General features: G+C 39.7%; 3 protein-coding genes across 8 annotated transcripts in view; 1 reads left to right on the top strand and 2 right to left on the bottom strand.

Moving 5' to 3' along the window:
• Positions 1 to 9,614, top strand: part of LOC143367410 (uncharacterized) — a 36,245-nt gene extending 26,631 nt beyond the window's left edge. The window contains exons 3-6 of one of the 2 annotated variants that reach the window (XM_076809198.1): positions 5,641 to 5,726; positions 5,952 to 6,076; positions 6,938 to 7,365; positions 7,399 to 9,614. In XM_076809198.1, coding sequence (XP_076665313.1) covers positions 5,641 to 5,726; positions 5,952 to 6,076; positions 6,938 to 7,365; positions 7,399 to 7,519 — 760 coding nt within the window. In that variant the 3' untranslated portion in view covers positions 7,520 to 9,614. Of the gene's footprint in view, positions 1 to 5,640; positions 5,727 to 5,951; positions 6,077 to 6,937 lie in introns of both variants that reach the window. The other variant, XM_076809197.1, reaches the window with a different exon arrangement.
• On the bottom strand, positions 9,552 to 11,564 carry Fdx2 (Adrenodoxin-like protein 2, mitochondrial Ferredoxin 2). The gene is made up of 4 exons (XM_076809201.1): positions 11,226 to 11,564; positions 10,815 to 10,927; positions 10,353 to 10,485; positions 9,552 to 10,037 (listed from the first exon to the last, which is right to left on the bottom strand). Exons 1-4 carry the CDS (start codon positions 11,372 to 11,374, stop codon positions 9,947 to 9,949), a joined length of 486 nt encoding a protein of 161 aa, XP_076665316.1. The 5' UTR covers positions 11,375 to 11,564; the 3' UTR covers positions 9,552 to 9,946.
• Positions 11,565 to 14,315: 2,751 nt separating this feature from the next.
• Positions 14,316 to 20,166, bottom strand: Iru (E3 ubiquitin-protein ligase Iruka). Of its 5 annotated transcripts, none has more exons than XM_076809236.1 (8): positions 19,211 to 20,166; positions 18,549 to 18,677; positions 18,312 to 18,461; positions 18,013 to 18,131; positions 16,730 to 16,902; positions 16,468 to 16,583; positions 16,288 to 16,385; positions 14,316 to 16,051 (listed from the first exon to the last, which is right to left on the bottom strand). In XM_076809236.1, the coding sequence occupies exons 1-8, from the start codon at positions 19,292 to 19,294 to the stop codon at positions 15,961 to 15,963; spliced, it is 960 nt and encodes a 319-aa protein (XP_076665351.1). In that variant the 5' UTR covers positions 19,295 to 20,166; the 3' UTR covers positions 14,316 to 15,960. The 5 variants fall into 5 exon arrangements, with proteins under 5 accessions (XP_076665351.1, XP_076665350.1, XP_076665349.1 ...); XM_076809235.1 differs by having other exon boundaries at positions 18,013 to 18,126; positions 18,301 to 18,461; positions 19,211 to 20,163; XM_076809234.1 differs by having other exon boundaries at positions 18,013 to 18,129; positions 18,301 to 18,461; positions 19,211 to 20,162.
• Positions 20,167 to 22,099: the final 1,933 nt, after the last annotated feature.

Below are 22,099 nucleotides of genomic sequence, written 5' to 3'. Positions count from 1 at the left end.
GATTCTCGGCGCTGCTGTACAGGCGATTAAGCCAATGAAGCGTCCACTTTACGAGCAGGTCCATATTTCGTGGTTCGACCCGGTGTCGCCGGGTTTACGCAGCCCCGTGGAACCTGTCGGGGTCGAGCCGGCGATCCTCGGAGGGGAACGGTCTCGGAGGACTCGTAAAACGCACAATGCCTCGGGGATGCACCCGGCTAGGCCGTGGAACAGGTGTAACTCGGCCGCTGGTAACGGTTGTCCACCCTTAATTTCCAAGTCATCGAGCCTCCCCTTCTCGTTTCCGCGCTGAAAACAAGGGAATTCCGAATAAAATTTTATTCGTAAAATAATCTAAAGTTAAAGTAACTTTCTTTTGCTCCGTCCACTTTTCAACGTCACTTGAATCCCGACGCGTCGCGGGGGAGTTTCAAACGATAATTCTTTGAAACTGCCGCAAAGTACGGGCGGGATTCTCAGGATTCCGTCGAATCAAAGGGAACGCGACACCTGTCCGAATGCATCGGTGTTGTTTCGCTGGAGTATGATCCATCGTGCACGGTAGTCCGTTACGATGAGCGCGAATGATCCATCATCATTCAGCCGCTCACGATCCTCACCGTGGAAATGCCGATCCGCGATGCTATTCTCGTCCGCCGCGTGCGTTTAAGCTCTGTTCTCTCCCGCTGATCGTTTAGAAGCTATCTTGCGTCGAAATATTTCCATCGCCCGCCCTGGCGCTTTGTCTTTCGCGCTGGAGAGCCGCGGCGAGAAGGAGCAACCGGAAGCGTGGAGAATGCGAAGTTTATGGACGATCTGTCGAGCACCTGGAGCATTATGCAACGAGCCGAGAGATTGATCTTTCCGCGTACTTTTATCGTCGCTCACAATTGGCTTTCACTTATCCTTTCGAACATCATAGATTTTTAATCGTGCCGCTGTCTGGCTTGCTCCGCACCACTTCCACTCCCGGGAGTTAATTCAACACTTTTTATTGCTTTTTTATCCCTATTTTGAGTTTGCTAAATAATTCAGAACTGGAGCTTGAATTACGATTAAGCCTTGGCGAATAGCTTGGCATTTCATCCAGAGTTCATTTTAACTTAAAATCCTTGACTCTTTAAGAAGTACCTAAGAAGAGTTGCGTGGAGTTTGACGGTATGTGTCATACGCGTGGATTAAAAAACTTGCAACAAAAGCCCAAAAAAAGACTCGAGCAGTAGAACGGGAAAATGAACAAACGCAATGACACCTTTTTTTCATCTCTGAAATTTGCCTAATAAAAAGATTACAGTTTGGTTCTATGTTTGAATAAGTAAATACAGTCATCTCCCTCGGACTTACCGCGGGGAAGTTAGTTATACTTGGGTCAAAATGGACCCCGCATCCGCCTAGCCTGGGTTAAGTGATCCACTGGTGAATGATGAATACTGACGGTTAAATTGCTACCTGTAATTCGCGCGTAATTAAATACGTTGGCGGATCGCTGAGGAGTCGATCTTAAATGATACGAGACTTGTAATATGGGTACCTCGCGTTCCGTAATTTATAGGATTCGAATAAACCAGTTGGAACAGATGATTCATACGATTCCGGAATAATTTATGCGAATAATAATGATTTTCTGCGATAATACTAGTGCGATTTACATAATCCAGTCTGAATGGTTGATTGATACGATATAGTCACGTGGTAATCCAGTTGAATAGGTAAATAATTGATGCAAATTATAATCATTATCTCGATGATTTGCATAATCCAGTGAAACGAACAATTCAAGGATACAATTTCTTCTTGTATATCTTCAATCGCAAACTTGAATGAAAGAGAAAGTTTCCATTTCGCATCAACAAACATCGTTGCAAAAAAAGAGTTGCAGAAATCAACATTCTGAACAACTCTTTCCTTTGACAAAAATGGCTCTAGTTTCCGAGAAATTGGCAAAAGTATTTTTTACATTTCTTGCTTTGCTTTTATAATTTGAGTTAAATAGTTTTGGGTTAGACACAACTGCAAATGAAGAATAGACTCTCGAAACATCTCGCCTGTGGCTGTTTACAAATGGCATAGTGTTTTGCACTGTTTTTTCAAAACGGTTGTTTCGATAAGGATCAAGCTCCCTCTCGCAATTTTTTCGTCGACAAAAAGTTTCTGCCACCTTCGGCTCTCCCGTCATTTATAGCTAATCTTTGGAAAATCGACGCGCAATCTTTCGCTGCGGAAATTAGAAAAGTGCGATCTAATTCGATGGAAACGCGCGGCTTCTGGCCGGAAGTGCAGCCATGTAAACACGTCCGCTCGGTGTAGGATGCGTGGAGGACGAAATCGAATCCACGATCCATGTCGATTCATCGCTGAATGATTCACATTTGAAGCGAATTCGAAGCTGCACCGGCTTTCGGGCGTTGCTCCGTGGGCTTGTCGCTCGCTCGCTCGGCAGACCATTTCGCAATGGATCGGCGGGCATTTCCTTCAACTGCAACTGCAACTGCGTATGCAGAATATATCTGACGATATATTCTGCTGAAATAAAAGGCGCGTCAGCGTGATAGCGGACAATGAATGAATCCAATTGCTGTGGTTACATCATCGCGAGTAAGGTCGAATTCGAAGATTCCTTTACTGCTGCTATGGTATCGTGAAGATAGATTAACATTTAATTGGACGCGGTGTATTTTCTACTCCATTTCCATGAGATATCGTGGGTCTGAAAATGTTGGTTGCCAGGAGACAAAGGGAACCCACCAATAACTATGAGGCTATCATTTAACGTTTATAACAAGTAAATAAAAGTTTCAAAAAAATACACAAGTGGCAAAAAAGTACCCACCTAGGGTGCCACCCTGGCCAGTCCGCCACAGGATACTATTGTTTCCGTCCCCAAATAATTTTATTTTACTTAATTCTTCTAAAGATGATTTAATTAACGATTAGGAGGAGAAATAGAAGGTGAACGAGGAGAGGAAGAAAACGCATGGTTTTCCGTGCGTTTCTCTAAAAGCGTCGTCGGTCAGTGACTGTTGGCCGCGAATGCAGTCGTTATGGTCAATTAATGATCCTGCTCGTAAGTATAGACGAGCTCAAAGGGTATTTCGGTTCTTGGCGTTAGGCGAACGTTTCTAGGGATTTCGCGTGTTCCTTCCGTTTCCTTTGGTCTCCACGAACGCCAGGTTTTCCAGGGAAGTCTCGATGGCTCGTATCGAGTTGTATAAAGGAAGTGTCTGGACGCTTACTAGATGACCAGCGATAGAAGCGTCGAGAACCAAATATTACTTTGTTATAACTTAAAGATAATAATAATTCTTCTTTGGAATCACTCGTGCTTAAATGGTGCATCTTTGCGATAAACATATTTTTAATGTAAATTCAATAAAATTCCATTAGCTGATTAAAAAAAATTTTTTAAGGAATAAAATCCAGGTATATTTTTTTCTTACAGAGTCCTTACTTTGAAAACGATATCTTTGAGCAGCTTTTATCGTCCTCTGATCGACTCACCCTCGTAACTCCTATCGCAGCTTCGTTAATCAGCCTGAAGTTTTCACGACTCCGAAATATCCAGTGGACGAGGATTTAGCAAATATGATTGTCGCGGAAGGCAGAGCAGCCCTGCCGATCCTTATCTCCATTCATCTCCTCGAGCGAAACTATTTGACGGCTGAATAGGCTGAATAGGCTCAGACGGTTTTGTCTGCCCTCGTGTCGTCGTCGCCTCGCGTACCCGTCTTGTAATCATGAATGGAGGCCTCGTACCCCCAATCAAAGGGCGAGGGACTCTCCTTGCTTGCCGAGATCGACGAGGCCTCGTTCAACGGAGAGGAACAGGTGACACGGGCACAGTGACTCGATGGAAATTTATTTTCTCAGCCATCTGATATCATAAATCGATTAAACACGCGAACTGAAGGCATCGCTCTCCCGCTGTAAATAGCAGCGACACCTTTCACTGGAAAGGTGCATTATTGTTAAAAAGCAGTAGAAAGCGCGGAGAGCCTTTATTGCGCGCGAAATGCAGGTCAAAGCGCCGCCCGATATTTAATATGAAAATCGGCGGTTCGGATCTTAATGCTGAACGGACACGCGATTGCTTAGCGACTCGACTGCCCTCGGAATAACAACGTTTCTCTTCATCTGCCGCGAAGGAACCTTTTCAAAGCGGATCGCTATTCAAGTCAGAAGCAAATTGGCTTAACTACGGAGGAGAAATCGAACATGGGAATTTCGACCAGGGAGCTTTCAAAACTCGATCCTCGATAGCGGCGTCATTTCGCTATGTTAGTACTCGACAGTTTTAGCAGCGACTGTTTCGCGGGAGCGCTGGTGGGACACGTAGGTATACGGCGGAAGGTTAAATTTATAATGGCCGTGTAACTGTTGGGAAGGCAAGGCGCGTAGGAATTAGTCTAGGATGATTTCATTGGTACCGGTGCACTTGAAACGTATCCAAAGAGGTCGCCGACCTCGAAAAGGGTGGTAGCAACGGCTTCGTGGGAATTCCTCATTGTGCCCGTTCGGATGAGGCTTGTTTAAAATCAGCACGTAGTCGAGGATTCGTTCGTTTTTGCGCCAGAACCAGCGACTCGGCCCGATAGACACTCTCCTCGACCGCTTGGCTCCGGTCGACATTCGTGCTCCAAAGAAATCGCCTTCCTTTTGCAAACGTCGCGTCAGCCTACACGCTGAACGCGTAGAAACGGGTGAACGTTGGAGGAGAGTTGGTGCGTCGATGGAAATTTTTAAACGGATACAGAAATTTCAATTCATTTGCATATGGAACTTCTCTTTCGCGAGATAGACTTTTCGAAGTGAAAATTAATGGAAGTTACCGTTTCCTTTGATCCAACGAGAACGTCTCAACTGGTTGATAGAAATCTGTTCCAGAATGCCGCAGAATTTGGGGGATCAAAGAGTCGATGGACCTCTTTAGGCTACTTACGGCGAACATAGAATGATCATTCGAGGAAACGAGGTTCGTGCGTTGGTTCTGGCTACAGTGTTCCCAGCAAGGAGAGATTAGTCGCGACTGGGTAACATCCATCCAGTCGTGTTTCCATCGCGATCGTAAATCTACTCGCTAGTCCCGAGCAGACTTCTTCGAACGATCCCTGATGCGTTATCTGGAAATTCGATGATAGGGGAGTCGGGACGTTAGTTAATTTCCTGAGAACGAAGGTGAGAGTTTGTGGCGAAGCGACTTGTGGTCGTTGGTGAAATTAGTAGAATGTACCACTTGCGGTGGACCTGACCGTAATGGACGTTTATATAAAGATCAACGCCTTTGCTCTTCCGTAGGTTTATTTAAAAATTTTAAGAGACCCACCGCGCAGCGGCCTAGCACCAACATTTTGTTAAAAAATTTTTTGTAATCTTCAATAGATGTATAATAAATGCCAAAGAAAAAATTGCTAAATAAACCTATAAAGATTGTACCGTTAGTACTGTGCAGGGCAATCTTGTTTCTCCCAAAAAGCGAGCGCTCGATAGAAATGTTTGATACGTATCTCTCGTCAGGCCAACCGTGTCTGAAATTCGTCGGTCTGTCTACACAGAATATTTGGGATGTGACAGGGCCGATAGGACGGGAAACTCGTTCCTCCATAACTCGTTCAATTATCGTGGAACCGCGAAACTCACTTTCCCTTCGATTTTTCTTTGTTTCAGGAGTAACAAGTACCTGCAAAAATCGTCCATCAGCCGTATATGCGCTGTCGGAGGCTTTTTCATTAGCATTCCTGTCTTTTTAACTGGTAAGAAGCGTGTGCTCTGGTTACAGATCGTGTCTCGTCTCGTTTGTTCGATATAAATCAGTGTAAATCACCATCGGGGTCCTAGCTGGAAGATGGAGCATGTATCAGCGTTGCTTTCTCGCAACGAAAATGTGTTTATCCGAGCTAACGACACGTGTACACGCTAGATAATTGTTCTTTCTCCTATTAAGAACGCGCCGTGATCCGTTAAATAATGGCTTTCAGGTATGATATTGTACACGTTCATCCAGTTTCACTCGACACCGGCGATCGTCACGTCGGTTTTTATAGGCCTTGGCATCGTGTTTTGTGGGTGCGCAATGGTCCACAACGTCTTCGTGTGGCAGAGGGTAAGCAATGTTATTAGGTGCCATTATTAATCGTCTTCGTCTCGATAAAAGACCTAAGTTTAACTTATTAGTAAATTGGCGTAAAAACGAATTAACCTACATTTTTGCGAACTTGAGTTGGTAGCAATAATGTATTCTAATAGGCTGGTACTGATCATATAAAATAGGAAAAATTAATTTATTTCTTTTTCTGTGGTTGAAGCTGGGATAAGTCACGGGCTCGCGAGCTGCCGTGAGTCACGCCGAAGACCCGCTCGCGCTCGCATAATTTCGCCGAAAGTAATACGTATCTCGCGAAATCGCGCTCGCGACTTTATTAGCATATCGGACGGTCAATATTACCGAGATCGTTTATTTATGCGACCCGCTGCATTCGAGCGGCGTTCCTGCACGCAGAAACGGGATTTTATAAATAGCAGCGCGTATTTTCGCTCGCCGGTCTATTTTCGAGTGTTTGCAAACTGCCATGCGATTGACCCGGCAGTAGATTGTCCAGGAAGGAATGATAAATCGACTTGTCGACCCTCAAAGTATCATACTCGCGTGTATATATACCCTGTATTACTTGCTCGCGGCACATCGTCGCGGTGGCGGTGACTCGCGAAGGCAGCCCCGGAAGGTGCCATTACTGCACTGCGGCAGGTGTGCGGCGGGGGAGGTCGCGTTTAAAAGCCCCGATTAAGTCGTTTACGCGAACAGCACGGAGCGCGGGGCATTCCCATCGATATCGCGCGTTTACCGTAAGCACCTTCTAATTCCCATCGCGAGCCCACCGCGACCCGTTACTCGCCGGGCCGAGCCGATCGCGTTTCCCAGGACCAGCCGCGAAGCTGAAAGGTGGCCGTTGCTTGTTGTTCGCAGGAGAAGACGAACGCCGTGAAGGCGTTGGCGCGCGAGCAGTGCGAGGCGGCTGTGCAGATGCAAAGGCAGCAGCAGCTGCAGCAACACCAGGGCCAGCCGCACCTGCAGCACCACCAGCAGCACCACCAGCAGCAGCAGCCGCAGCAGCAGCAGCAGCAGCAACAGCAGCAGCAGCATCGCGCTCCGTTGGCGATGCACCACGCTGGCTGCGCCACGAAAGTCGGTCCCCCGGCCAACCAGCCGAACGCCGGCCACGGGGCGCACGGCCGACCGGCCCAGTACTATCACCACCACCACCACCACCGGCACGTGTCCATGTCCCCGCCCCTCTTGCTCTCGTCCCCCGCCCCGATCACAGCCACGCACAATCACCTGAACGTCAGCAGTCACAGGAACATCGTCACGCCGCCGGACACTCCGGGGGACAGGTCTCCGCCGAGCCCAGGGAACAAGCTGAACAGGTCGCAGCATCTACCCCGAGAAGCCAGCGGCAGCGTCAGCCCCGGTCTACCAGCGGCTACGCTGGACCTCAGCAGCGCGGCCACCACCAACAGTCCCCACGAACTTTCCACGTTGGTCTAGGTCTGCCCCGGGTAGCAGCGGCTTCTCGACATTTACTGAGATTTTCGAGGGGTCAAGAGTCTTTAGGAGCTTGTAAATTATCTATTAGATGCTACAGCTGCTAGTGCTCCAAGAAATTATATATGGTTGATGATAATCGAGTGTAGAGTCAATATAAGGCTTCCAAAATCTCAGTTGTTGGTGTCTGGTGTTGCGAAGCTCTGCTGCTTCGTGTTGACTCGGGGACTGTTGGCATTCAGTGCTTGAATGTTTAGAAATAGAAATGCCTTCCGTGTTAGGAAGACGAAACGAATAAACAATTTCTTGCGAACTCAAAGAAAATCAAGCTTCTGTTATGTAGCCGGGTGAAAAGAAGTTGTGTAAAAAAAGAGAGACATTGGCATTGCCCCGAAAAACAAAAGGTATTATTTCTGAAAATGAAACGACTAACTTATACCCTCATGGATCTTGCCATTTTTTTATTATTACTATTAATAATCATGCGAAACCTCTAGTCCTAGGTTACTTTCGCTTTCACGAAAGAATAAGATTTTCGGATTTTGACTGTCGCGCCATCATGCGATTACAAGTTCTTCGTAGCGTATCTGTTAGAAGTCTAATTGAGAAGTTTAGTTGAGCGCAAATCTGAAAATATAGGAGGCCGAATCGTTAACAGACAAAGCAATTAAGGGCCGTGCGGCCATTTGGGTGTAAGTGGCATTCGCCCTAAGGGTATTGAAAGCAGAACAGAACGCAATTCAATAAACCAGAGCATTCTTTATTACGTAATGACGTGCCTCCATAATTTCAGATTTGAACTGCAATGGATTTATGTCAAGTGTAAATCTGTCTTGGTTCTTCTATTTAGCTGTTTATACTTATGTGTGTGTTCCTTTTCGTGCAAGCTATAGCTTAATCACCTTTGGTAGTTGCAGTTATTGAGTTCGAGACCGATTACGAGTTTAAACTTAAATGCTTAGGGTTATTCAACTGATGAGAAAAGTACCGTTTGCCTCTTGGCTCCATATAAAAAACAACCAATCTCTCCACTTCAATATTTCAAAACACTTTTCCAACAGATTCCTTTTGGCTATGATATAAGAGTTTAGAAAATTATTACTCGATAAAGTATTTACTCTTACTACAGCTGTACTTATATGGACAGTCTTGAAAGTATTTACCTAGTTTCCTAACTACGATCACTTATCAATTCGATCACTTAACGATTCATCATCGAATGATTCTACGTAAAATGAAAACTTAACAACCTCTTATTAGTTTGTTTTTTAAAGTACATTGTTAAGTTGACGTTTATAGTGGTCGGGTTAATGTACATGTACATATTATCTAAAAGAAAATAAGGGATACAGAATATACAGATGTATTACTTACGTTCTAAGTTATATTCCAACTGGGCAGGGTAAGCGAGTGAAATGTACATTTCCTAACACCGTAATGTATACTTTATACCGACTTTGTAAGTAGTGTAGCAATAGAGAACATTTTTACACGTAACACGCGACAATACAATGAGTTAAATTATTTGTTGGGTCCATGTATAACATGTATAGTACAAAAAGTGTTTTAGCTTTATGTGCTGGTACTTATGAAATACCAATTTAATAAATGTATTCGGTCGGTATGTACCTAGTTAAGGGTGAAAAAATAAATTATTCTGATCATGTAACGACGATTGAAGTTCGACCAAGTATTTAATAGGTTTTGTAAAGTGTAAAATCTGCGAGAGATATAGGCGTCGTATTTCAATGTAGTTGAGAATCTTAAGCGAAACAAGTAAATAAAAAGAATGTTTCAGTTTAAAGATATTTAATTGCTTGTTCAATTTAAACATCTTAATCGAGAATGTAAAAGATTTGAATAAACAAGATTCGTGCACTATGATTGAGTCTTAATTGCAGTAATTGTACAGATTAACAGGGTCTCGTAATCTCATTCGATTTAGTTAACAATCTGGATTCTCTTTTCAACTTTTTGCAAATCGATTTAATTGCGAGTTCGTGATTGCTCGATATTTCAAATGACTTTTACCAAGTTCGTCTTAAGAATTATTTTATTTACAACTCTAGAAATTCAGTACGCTAGTGCGTACATAAAAGACTGCACTCTGTAAGAAAATCACAAAGTATTTTATGATCGATATGGTATACCTGTTATGCATATAAAAAACATATGACTCATACTTTGACTTCAACTCTTCGGTATGTACCACATGATAAACACTCTAGTCTATCCGTATTTCTACAACATTTATACTATAGTAGCAATATACATATATGAATAGCTGCATACATCTTACTACTATGTAGAAAATAATCTGGATATTTTACAATGTACATTAGCCCTACATCGGAGAATAAAATTCTTTAGTATATTATTTTTCATCCCAAAAATTATATCGCTATGATCGTTCAGGTTCTTGGAGCATGGTTATGCCCTTGCATCGTTAAGTGTCGCTGGCACTCTTACTTCAATTCCATCTAATTTTGTAGTCATTACTATTTGACAACCTAGGCGTGACCTGGAACCGATAACATCGCAATAATAACAAAACATGAAATTCGGTATTACAAATGGGTGAACTCATTCAGCATTCAATTCGAACGGATGTAAATTCCCGAAGAGATAGGTATGAAAATGTATACAGCTGATCTTACTTTCATGGATTTCGACAGAGGAACAGATTTAGATTCTATGTGGAGCAAAGTTGGAAATATTCAGTTTCTGGTAAGGCTACTCGACAGAAACGAACTAAAATAATATATCATATTCGCTTTCCGACGGAGATACTATTATTTATCGTCTATACGAAATGGCTTAATTATTTTCAACTTACGTGTCCGTCAACTCGTACGCTAAATCCAGCATATCTAACTCTTCGTCCGTTGGTTTATCAGGAAGCGCATCATAAATTTCTTTTGCAAATATCAAATGGCACGTGCTGCAAGTTAGTGTTCCTTCGCAGGCACCTATATAAATTCCAGAATGTTGATTACACGTTAGTTTAGTAGAGGTGTGTAACTGGTAGAAGACTAAAAATGTTCAGTACTGGTATCGAGACAATTTTAACGAGGCACACTAAAATACATTCGTCGCTTAGAACGATCTATTACCATCCTCAAAATTGTTGCGATACGCCAAAGGCTGGCTCTCGCTACGCCTCTCCTCGCCGTGGCGCAACTCCTTTTACCTCGCTCTTCCTCGAGACAAAATCCGTTGATCGCAGTCGCGTCGAGGTGATGGGCAGCGATGGGAGGCGTAGCGAGAGAAAAAAAAACAAAATGTTTTATGAACATACCATATCCATCTAAGTCAATATCATTATTTACTACAATATCCAAAATAGTATCCCCGACTTTTCCTTTTGCTTTGATTCTTTCTCCACTTGCTGTGACGAATGTTATAGTCACCCTGAAAATAAGCAGTTACATCTTGCCTTAGATACTTGTCATTTTCTTAAATTATTTTCAAACGCAGTAAAACTATATCGCTTCGTAAGCCAAAATGATTAGACTGCTGATTTTTATTACTTTTCAAAAGATTTCCTTAAAATTTCCGTGACGTTTATTGTATCTATATAAGGTCACTTTCACTGTCATGTTATTTATAGTTTTCTCGTCAATTACTCCGCAGAATGTGCGGAAAATTTTAACTGATGGAATTTTTTTTAAATTTTTTCTCAAAGAGTGCAAGAAGTTGAAAGACTTACTCCTGTTTCTCCGAAAGTGGTTGCGTCGTCGAGGCTGCTCTTGCCGCCTGCAAAAAAGGCAACGGAGTGTCGCTTTTATATTTTGAACAATTTGAAGCGACGCTGAGGATCGATCTTGATAACCTTTGCAACCTGTTTATTAGCGCCATTCCACTGTCAAAATATCATACGTCTAGCTGAACACCGCGAATGATAACGAGCGAATGCGTATTTCCTACTGAACTCTCATAACATCCTTATAAAGAGTTACTGTTACGTTTCCCTATATGCTAGGTTATGAAATCGTCTGTAACCCATGTGACGTGTACCGCACGTGCCACGAGCCTGCGAAAAGGCTTTCTGAAACTACTACGAGAGGGCAATGAACGGTGGAAATCCTGTACGCCCGTACCTCTAAAAGCGGTGGAGGAACTCACGCATGCGCGCGATGGGCGCCGCAACGTCGAACCAATCAACGCCAAGATGGGAAACGATGGGAAACGAAACGACGAAAGCGCCAAGCCAAGCCAACTAGCTAAGCCCAGTGAGGCCGCAGCCGACCAGCGTCGACGATCCATTCCCCAGCGATGCTGGTTGGCCGCGGCCTCACTTGACTAGGTAGTTAGCTTGGCTTGGCGCTGGCGTCTTTTCGTTTCCCATTCGTACGGGATTTCCGCCGTTCACTGCGAGAGGACTACCAGTATTACGCAATTGTCACGAGTTCTTTTTACAATTTACGATCTAAAATTCGAGGCACGAGGCGTCTTGTAGAAACATTGCACTTCATTACGCAACTAATAATTTTCTATGACAAAATTGTTTATTTATTGCTTGGGAAGGCGTGTAGGTTTTCTCACCACAGTAGACTCTTGCTATGGGCTTGCGATTGTGTCTGGTGGCGAGCGCTTAAGGAATAGCGTCGACGATTCCGTGCGAGAGAGAAACAGAGCTTAAGCGCGTGAAAGACGAAGCAACAAAGGGAATCATACTTTCTCCACAGATCAGCAATGAAAATCAAGTTGATTTCAATGAAATTTAATAAAATTTAGCTCCAACCAAAAATTTTAACGTAATCGGTAATTATTTAGAAGTTTTCTGTTCTCCCGATATCAATGATTTTTGGATATGTTATCAAGATCAAGATTCGCACGGCAGTAGTTTCCGAGATATTCGCAAAGAACTGTTGCTACCACTGCATTGAATTCGACCCATACGTGCACGAGACCGCCGCTCATCTACTGTTTCTGCATGACAGGTGACCGGCAGGCAACGTGTATACCGGATAAACTATAAGGTTCGAGTTAATCAATCTTAGATCTGTTAACAAGTTTGGTGATAATTGAAAGGACAATTTTAATTTATATTAAATTTATTTTGTGCAGCAAGTTACAGTGCATTCCACTTTCCAACTGGTCTGGGTATTAGTATAGGTTGGAGATATGAACCAGAAACTTGCGCAGAGCTGCTCGGCGATGTGCCATCGGCGATTATGCAGGAACGAAATTTTCTTTACGTTTCATCGTATCAATATGAAAGTGACACCAATGGATTCCTTGCGTTCTCCCGATTAAATTGACAAAAAAATGATTTAAATCCGACTATTTTTAACGAAACGGGATTTCAATCCTACAAATTAATTTTATTCGTAGAAATTTTGTCAGGTTTGGTATCATTTTCATCAAGAAAGCCCAAGGTGTCACTTTCGTGGAGATCCGATGACGAATGCGGAATTTCAGATTTTTCCGTTCCTACACAATGGCTAGTGCTATCACTGCTATTCTTGTCTTTTTCGGCCCCGTGGTTCTCGGCTGTCGAGCGCTCGCTTCTGAAGGGTCCCACTTTCAATTACAATATTGACAATACCGTCAATTCTAAGGCCTACAGAATATTAGCTGCGTACGGCGATGTTCTTAACCAGAGTTTCGCATCAATCAATTGAAAAAATAATGGATTGGTCAACTACTTAGTTATAATTAATGAATTGTGCATGATTTTAATGACGGCTAATTTAATTGCACTTAAGAACCGAATTACTAATTGTAAGTAAAAGTACATATTCTTTACGATGTACAGCACGAATTTCACGATATTACGCATAAAATTAATTCGCAGGATTTAAAGCCCGTTTCATTAAAAGTAGTCGGATTTAAATAATTTTTTTGTCAATTTAATCGGGAGAATGCAAGGAATCCATTGGTGTCACTTTCATATTGATACGATGAAACGTAAAGAAATTCCGTTTCTGTATAATCGATGGCACATCGCCGAGCAACTCCGCGCTGCAGTTGACCAAAGGCGCTCGAAGTTCGCCCAGAGTTATTTAAGCTTTAAATAACTTTCGGATATATGTAAATACAAATGAAAGTGAGAACATTATTCGAAGCTTCGGATGAATTCTCGTCGAATAAAAAAATTATTTATGGCGCTTTGAATAAAAACTAACTCTGGGCTATTTTTATTTGATGAATTTCGAATATAATTATTGCCTTTTATTCGAAATCAATTTTTTATTTAAAATAATTGTTTGCCCACCTCTGCCCTAGTATACATACAAGCACGCGCAACACCCTTCAGCATTTCAATACTTTTCAGAGTAGTTGCTGAGTTGGACGCTATTGATGCACAGAGGCCGCTGAATTCAGTCCTCGAGTTATGAGTCGGTAACCCAGTTTGGGTGGTGACAAGAAGTCCCATAAGGTCTGGATTAGGTCTATCCTGTACGTACTTCGTCGTATGTACACGCGGAGAAATATTGGGCAGGCAGCAGAGTTATACATATAAATTTGAATTTCTCGCCAATAATTAGGTGCATGATCATAAATAATCATTCGGTGATTATATCAAATGATTTATCCACTCAACAACTGTTACATTTAGACTTGTTGAACAAAATTCGTATATTTAGTTTTAAAGTCGTTTACAATCTTCCCGCAATTAAATTGGTATTTCTTCAGAATAAGTGAATATATATATATATATATGTGTATATATATATATATATATATATATATATATATATATATATATATACATTATGATTTTCTTAATTTACATTTTGTTATTTCTTTTCGATTTGTTACATTTAGGAGCGAGAAATATATAAAATTAAAGTACATTTTACATTTTATTAAATAGACGAAGCAAATCAAACTTTATGAACCTATAAAGGTACACAACGCTATTATCGTATTATATTCTAGGTAATATGGCAAATTGAAAGAGCATCTGTATGTTGTTATCGCAGGGTAGTAACAACCTCAGTCGTTCAATATGTTAACAACTCTAACGTTAAACGCAATACGTAGCCATCTCTATTTGCTATCCATATTACCCGCTGCTATATTTTTATGTCTAAGATAATTAAACTCGTCTTCGAATGGCAATTACGAGCGAACGGAGATTGCATTTATATTTTATACACGAACAGGTCGTATGTTGCGACTTATATAATCCGTTTTGGGGTATTTGTGATTGATTTTTTCAAACTGATTTGATGGCTATGGGGCAAAAAAGAAATAGAAAAAACGGCATATATTATATGTATACGTATATGTAGGTCAGCCTATGTAGGCCATTCTCAAGAAAAACAAAACAAAATTTTAATATGTTATATCGAAATTGCTCTACGCTGCAAATTATTCCATATTTTTGTATATTTCATGATCTTGATCACTAAAACACTATCTACTTGTGGCCATAATATTGGCCATGTTGTTCCTTTATTGCTAACAATCGAAATAAGATGTATGAATAATAATTTCCCGAAACATTGGTGTGAATATTCGATTTTAAACACAACGATACGTATACGAACGTTAATAATTCGATTTCGATTTCAAAGAATAATTGTGAAAATTAGAAGAACGTACGTACGTATGCATGTACGTATGTATGTATGTATGTATGTATGTATGTATGTATAATACAATCAATACTAGTAAGAAACTGTCGGAACGTCGGAAGTACCACGCGTAGTTGAAGGGGAAATTTTTTACAAGGTTCCGTGTACTGCGCGCACGTGAATCTTCGACCGAACTGTACAAAATTAAAATCACCAACGTTCACGGCATTATCCTTGTACATACGTAATACATATTCTACGATCATGTTATATTACAATGTTTACCTATGTAAATATTAATTTGCTACGTTCAATTTATTAAACATTGAAATTCGAATATTTATAAATAATCGCACATTTCTTTCTAAATTTCAGATGCATTTGTTACAGAATTTTAATAAACTTGACTCTTTTGTAAACTATAAAGATAGCCTGTATGTGTGTATGTATGTCTGAATGAATGAATGAATGAATGAATGAATGAATGAATGAATGAATGAATGAATGAATGAATGAATGAATGAATATATGTATGTATGCATGCATGTATGTATGTATGTATGTATGCGTGTATATAGCAACAAAGATTACTTCAGCTCCAATAGGCATGTAGGTATGCGCTGCGCATATACACTCTCCTTTTAATCATCGTGATCTGAACGTTGTTAGAATTCATTCAAAGTAACATATGCAAATTGTAACTTGATATTCCATTATTTTTTTTTATAGTTTACGTTACAATGTCGATTAAAGTATAAAGCTTGAAATTTACGTTATCTTCGGGATACAATGTTTAGGAAATATATAAGCATGGCTGGAGTCAACAGTGCCGGGGGAAATAAATCTGAATAAGTGAAAAACAGATGCGTGTTGTGTGTACACTTGTTGTGTGTCCTCCTAGGTAGATAATCATTCTCACATTTCACTCCATGTGTTATTACTGGAGTTACTTCCACTCGAAGATGACGTCGATGACATTCTAGTATTGTTTGATTCATTGGCTGCCCTAAGAATAAATAAACACGTCTATGTGATTTTTCTTATCTTCTATTAATTCTATTAGCAGGATGCTCGAGCTTTTCTCTCTCATAATCACAAGTACGAAAGTACGTGCAACAAAGCTTTTTCTCATTATTAAACTGTCGATATATCCATATAAATATAATACACTCGGAATCAACGACTTTTTATTATATTAACATAAAAGTGTCAACACTATGCGGACAAGGCATATTAGCGTACCTAAAGAGGGCTGCTAAGCTAGGTCCAACGGTATCCTGATTAGCTTCTGCAGAATTTTGATCTCCCAAGCTTTGTCTACAGATAGGACAAGTCCCGTGCTAAAAAAAGAAAAACGACAAAGCAAGGAAGAGAATGTCACTTTGTAACATGTAGCTAATGATTTTTCCTCTCTTAACTTACCAACTCTAACCATGGTACAATACATGGCGTATGATATAGATGTTGACAGGGAAGTTGTTTTACCGGTTCCGAAAGTTTGAAGTCCTCCCAGCAAACGGAACATTGAAGTTTACTATCTGTACGATAGAAGAAGAAATAATTCATGAAAAATACACCACTATCGATATTTCACGTAATATACGTTCTATACGTGATTCTATATGTATGTAGTATGTATACATATGTATGCCAAAGGCTGTCACGTATCATTCTCTATACCCACCAACGTGACTTTGAGTCACACTTGTAGTTGGTATTTCATCGATTTGTTTCCTTGGCAAAGGCGGTGGTCCGGTTCCATCCAACTGGTTTAACAACTGTGTTACGATTGCATCCAAACCATCCTGACCCCAAACATAATCTCCGGGATTTCCCAAGAACAGTCTAATATTGAATCTACATTATTTTGTTTTATTTTAGTAATACCAAATATCGAATAAAACAACAATGACTTTTATCCTGGGTGAACAAGCGTTTTAGTGATTCTCCTTCTAGTAAGAATATTCTGTACTTTTATACGTGCGTGTACATAAATATATTAACATGACATATTCGTCGCCGCCACGCCGGCATAATTTAGTCATTGCTAAATCATTTATAATGTGCAACAACTAAATGGAATCATAAGATTACGAATATGATTAAAGACAGTATGTAAACGGGTAGAAAACAACAAATACATATTTCTCTTCCGAGTTGTAAGAATTAAGAACGCCCTACGTATATGTACATACAACAATGTTCAGGCAACTATGCAAGCAACTGCCTTTTATTTAATCTTTAAAATTATTCGTACATTTACGATCGATTCTTTCCAATGAACGAAGTGAAAATCTTTTCATGAATGTTCGACTGCAAACAAACCAGGATTGCTATGTAACAATTTGTAACTCGAGTTGCCATTAAAATAACTAAAAGAAAGCCTAATTTAGCTTATTAGCATACTTCATTTCAAGCGATACGCTAGAAAATTTAATTACATACTTTCGTTCCTTTTAATATAACTGTATATGTAGATACACAATACTCGTGCACAAGCAGTCACGCAGAAGTTAATACTTTTCAACTAGATAAGAAAATCTACTAAAACAGACACATGGAAAGAAAAAAAGAAAGAGGAACCACTACAGGATTTGTATAGTGCATCTTTATAGTAGCATTAACAAAGAAATACCTAACAAAATATAGAAGAAGCATTGACGTTTTACGCAACAGACGAGCAAACTTGCTATAGACAAGAAATTCGGCACATTTCAAAGTGTCACATAAAATCCCGTTTTGTACATCGAACACGAGACGAACGAAATATTGCTATTGAATTCACTCAGGATAATGTTTCACATAAACAACATGCACAAAGCAGAGAAAACTGCATATGACAGGGATGAATATAACTTCGTTATTAGTACTATCTACACGTATTTTAAATATGTCACGAAACATGACGACGCATAAAATGTAACAAGCGAATAATGAGAAGAAATTAATTATTAATGCTTTACATACGCAGGCGGTTGTCCATCTTGTGTTACAGAATGAGCTAGAGCCGGTCCTGACAGATTAAGTAAGAAACCTTGTATGAGGTTGTCGATAGTAGTAGGTAGTCCTTGCCTCCCGCGACTACTGTGCAATAGAAAAATGATTAATCGACTGCATTGTTACAACGCATCGGAAGCAAAGTATGTAGTAGATTTATTGTAATAGAGAAATCAACTTTGACTTACATAGTCTCAAAATTATAATATATATCGCTTAAGCTAAAGCTTTAACTTAACGAAAGAAAAAATGACATACCTGTTAGAGAGACGTATATCTGGAGGATTTCGGGACCAGTTAACTCGTCTCCTACCGGCGAAGCTACTATTTCTGTTAAAAGCACTCGCTATTGGGTTTTGATCGGAGTGCATCAACATCACTTGCATTAGATCTCGCTCCATTTCGTCGAATCGTAGATCCTAGTTAGCAAATACTCGATAGAAATTAGATTTGAAATCTACATAGGGAAGTAAGAAAGCTATAGAAGAATCCAAAGCTATACTCACACTGTGCATTGAAATATCATCGAGGTCGCTTAAATCTTCATTGCTAATATCCATACCCGAACCACTATCATTGCTGCCGCTTTCTAATTCCTCTATGAAACCACTCGAGCATCTTGGACACGTATAATCCTAACGAAAAATGGAGAAATCGATATATATATATATGTGTATATATATATATATATTTCGTGGACGCGTAATAACCATATTTCCAACGGGATGTAAGAAACAGAATAGTTGAAACTTGGTACACGTTTGTAAGAAAGAAAGGTATGATATGTAATTATTTACCTCCCTTTGTTTACAAATCAGTTTTAGGGTACTATCGGACTTAACCGTGCAGTTTAAAGATAAAAATCGTGGAAAGTAAAGGGTTTTTGACATACATGAATTTCGCGTGAAAGCTGCGACATTTTAACAACGCGTAAACGTCGATCGATGTCAACGATACGGTTGCATATAATAAGAATTTATTCAATTATTTAAGAATAACAAGACGTAAAAGAGGAATTCTGGAGCCCGGAACGGGAAGCAAGGAGAAAGGAGTTTTAACGCGTGATACTCAGTGACAGATGAAAATAAAAAGATATGGGATATCAGAGAAGGAATTATGTACATCCAATTGAGCAGTATTAAGTTAAAAAGTATATGCGTATACTTACGGGTAGTAAACGTTCAATTTCTATACTGCATTTATGACAAAAAAATCGGGACATCGGTGTCCCGTCTACAACGGCTTCCGCCATGTTTTTACGTGTGCACCTTGCTCCTCTTGCCTATTTCTGACTATGGTGGTGGTGGATTGTAATCCGTTCCGTCACAACTCTTCGTGCAGTTGATTGCGTTTTAGACGAATGTCGAATCTGAGCTGAGAAACTACTGATTTTAGGTGATACCTTTACGAAGCACGAGATGGCGTCCGGTTAAATTAGTCGATTGCGCTGATTGCGCATCAACGCCTTGTGTTGCATTTACATTTAATTGTAGATCTCGACATCCCTCTTTATCATTTTCAATTTATTCTTTCAATCATTAGCAATACGTTACCTTCTAGGATATTTTACCACTTTATTTCCCCATTACCTACATACCTACTAAGTATAATAGGTATGTGTCAACACATTTCGCTAATCAGTAATCACATACCACATACGTACCATACCATACCATACATAAAAACGTTTTTCGAGTGAAAAGCTTTGAGCTAGCAACTGTTAAATTGGCCAAAATGAATAGCACTTTTCTCTTATCGCTAGCCAACTTAAAATTCTATAATGTGAGAAACAGAATCTGCAAAACTGATCATTTTATTGATCGTCACGTGTGCACGCTGCACAGTGCACGCGTCGCACCAAAGTCTAAATATCTAATATTGACCAAAAGCACCTTGTATAGGTTAGGTTAATACGCGGCGCACGCGCGCATCCTTGTCGCTATGTATGCATGTACTTACGTATGCACATATCTCTCGAAGCGGTAGAAATGGGTAGAAAGGAAAAGTGAATGATTTATTAGGTGTTGAAATGAGATTTACATATGTTATATGTAATAAAGAACGGTACATATTTTCATGGGGGCATGCAAGATCTGTAATTCTTGCTGTTGTATCAGCCGTGCTACAAATGTGTTGCATTGCCGTTACCACCGTACACCGTACGTTACCGTTACGCAAAAAGTATACAATTATGCACTACAGCACTACCGACTTGGGTAGTACCTAGTGTACTTACACTTCTGACTTGACAGCTTTTATTTTCGTTGCGCGCATGTGCATGCGTGCAGCGTGCCACACGTGCTGCGTTTAATTGACAATTCAGTTCAGACTCAAACACATATCAATACATGCTCCGCCAGTCGCCACGTGTTCACACGTGTTGTCCTACGTTCTCATCTAGTATACTATATAATTACTAAATACTGTGACTACTGTATACCAATATTACCAATTATACGATACGTACTTACTTGGTGAGCACCGTAAAAATCCCATTCCATTAACCAATAGGCACTTTACTTATAGAGTCATTGAAAAATCCTAAAAGAGGTTCCAAGACAGAGATGCGGAAAAAGAGCATCGACTCGAGTAATTTCTTCGATTTTAAAGGATTCTTATGTATTAAAAATTACGTAAGAATAGATCGAAAGAATCTTTCATTTGAAATTTAACAGAAGAAGAACAATATAAGAATTAGCGAAATTAATTGGAAAATAACTAATCACAACTAACATGTATAAATTATTGATTTATTACAATCGAATGATAACCTGCCGACATAAATGTACTACTATATTGTATCATAGTATTTCACTTATTTCACTTAACACGTAAGTGTAATAATGATTCTCTTCTAAACTACTCAGATAAATATATATACAATGCTTTACGTTACTATGTAGAATGTATAGTGTAGAGTGTAGAGTGTAGACAAACAGTTAGGTAACTCAAGTTTTTGTACCGTCAAGTTAACTACGAGAATCTTGATCGCTCTCTTAAATTCATTTCGAATCGAATTTATCGTGCTCTTCCGTAGCGAACAACTTCATGCACATAGAAAGAGATTTATCATATAATGAACACATTTCTTTTAAGAGTGGAATATAGTCAAGTTTTTAATGAACACACAAAATGCGTCGACTATAATAGAAAGAGATTCTGACCTTGTCAGAATCTACTTACATTCGTAGGTATGTAAGTACATACATATATATACATATACGTACACATCGCATCCGTTTCATTTGTTATGTGCTTTCTTAAAACATAATCTTATCAATGTTGTTTCCTACAACAACTCTCGCTACTCGCTGCATGCCGCTGTTTTAATTGCATCTCTTCGCTATGCTCTTACAATTATATAGATTTGTCTTATCTCTGGACCACTGTCTCTGTTTTCATGCAAGTTCGGTAGAAAACCAATGCTATAGCTAAGGATTTTAGATGAAAAATTCATAATTTCTTTCAAAATCATACGTATCTTTTTCTAAATAGTGATTTTCACAATTGAAAATTGCCGAAAATAATACTTGACAATAGTCCTGATGAAGATAAACATTCAATGTCTGTTACTGCTGTTTACTTTCTTCATTCATTAATGACTTTCACATTTGAATTTCTAAGTCTGTCTATATGTATTTACATGCGTGTATTTTGCTTTGTACTCGCATTAACTTATTAAAATACAAAATTCATCTAAAAATCTTGAAATTTTCTAAGGGTTTGTATTAAGGGGGGACCCCACCCTGAAGCCACGAACAAAAGACCAAGTTAAGGGTTTTTTCGTTCGCATAAATAAAAATATAGGGCTTCGATTCTTTATATAGTTTTAAAGCAATCTTTATTTTGCTAGAAAATATTTCTTTTTTATGAAAAATTGTACAAAATGGCGGTGAACAAAATGGTTTCCTGGAGCACTGCAAAAAAAGTGGCTCACAATCCCGGGAATGACTGGATCATCTGAGATGGAAATACAAAAAAGATATATAAACAGGAATATATTATCTTTGACCTAGCGTAGGATTTTCACAAAATTCGACTTATTTTCGAAATTATA

This window comes from Andrena cerasifolii, chromosome 3 (genome assembly GCF_050908995.1).
Source record: "Andrena cerasifolii isolate SP2316 chromosome 3, iyAndCera1_principal, whole genome shotgun sequence".
Lineage (NCBI taxonomy): Eukaryota > Metazoa > Arthropoda > Insecta > Hymenoptera > Andrenidae > Andrena > Andrena cerasifolii.
The sequence above is the reverse complement of the archived record's forward strand: the minus strand, read 5'-3'. Positions and strand labels throughout refer to the sequence as shown.

Coding starts and splice junctions, on each gene's coding strand:
- Iru (XM_076809234.1), bottom strand. CDS start 19,294: ATGGCGGAAGCCGTTGTAGACGGGACACCGATGTCCCGATTTTTTTGT. Junction 18,130..18,300: donor GATATACGTCTCTCTAACAG/GTATGTCATTTT, acceptor TCTATTGCACAG/TAGTCGCGGGAGGCAAGGAC. Junction 16,903..18,012: donor CAAGATGGACAACCGCCTGC/GTATGTAAAGCA, acceptor AAAATAATGTAG/ATTCAATATTAGACTGTTCT.
- Fdx2 (XM_076809201.1), bottom strand. CDS start 11,374: ATGGCGCTAATAAACAGGTTGCAAAGGTTATCAAGATCGATCCTCAGC. Junction 10,928..11,225: donor CCACTTTCGGAGAAACAGGA/GTAAGTCTTTCA, acceptor GCTTATTTTCAG/GGTGACTATAACATTCGTCA. Junction 10,038..10,352: donor GCGTACGAGTTGACGGACAC/GTAAGTTGAAAA, acceptor TATCGGTTCCAG/GTCACGCCTAGGTTGTCAAA.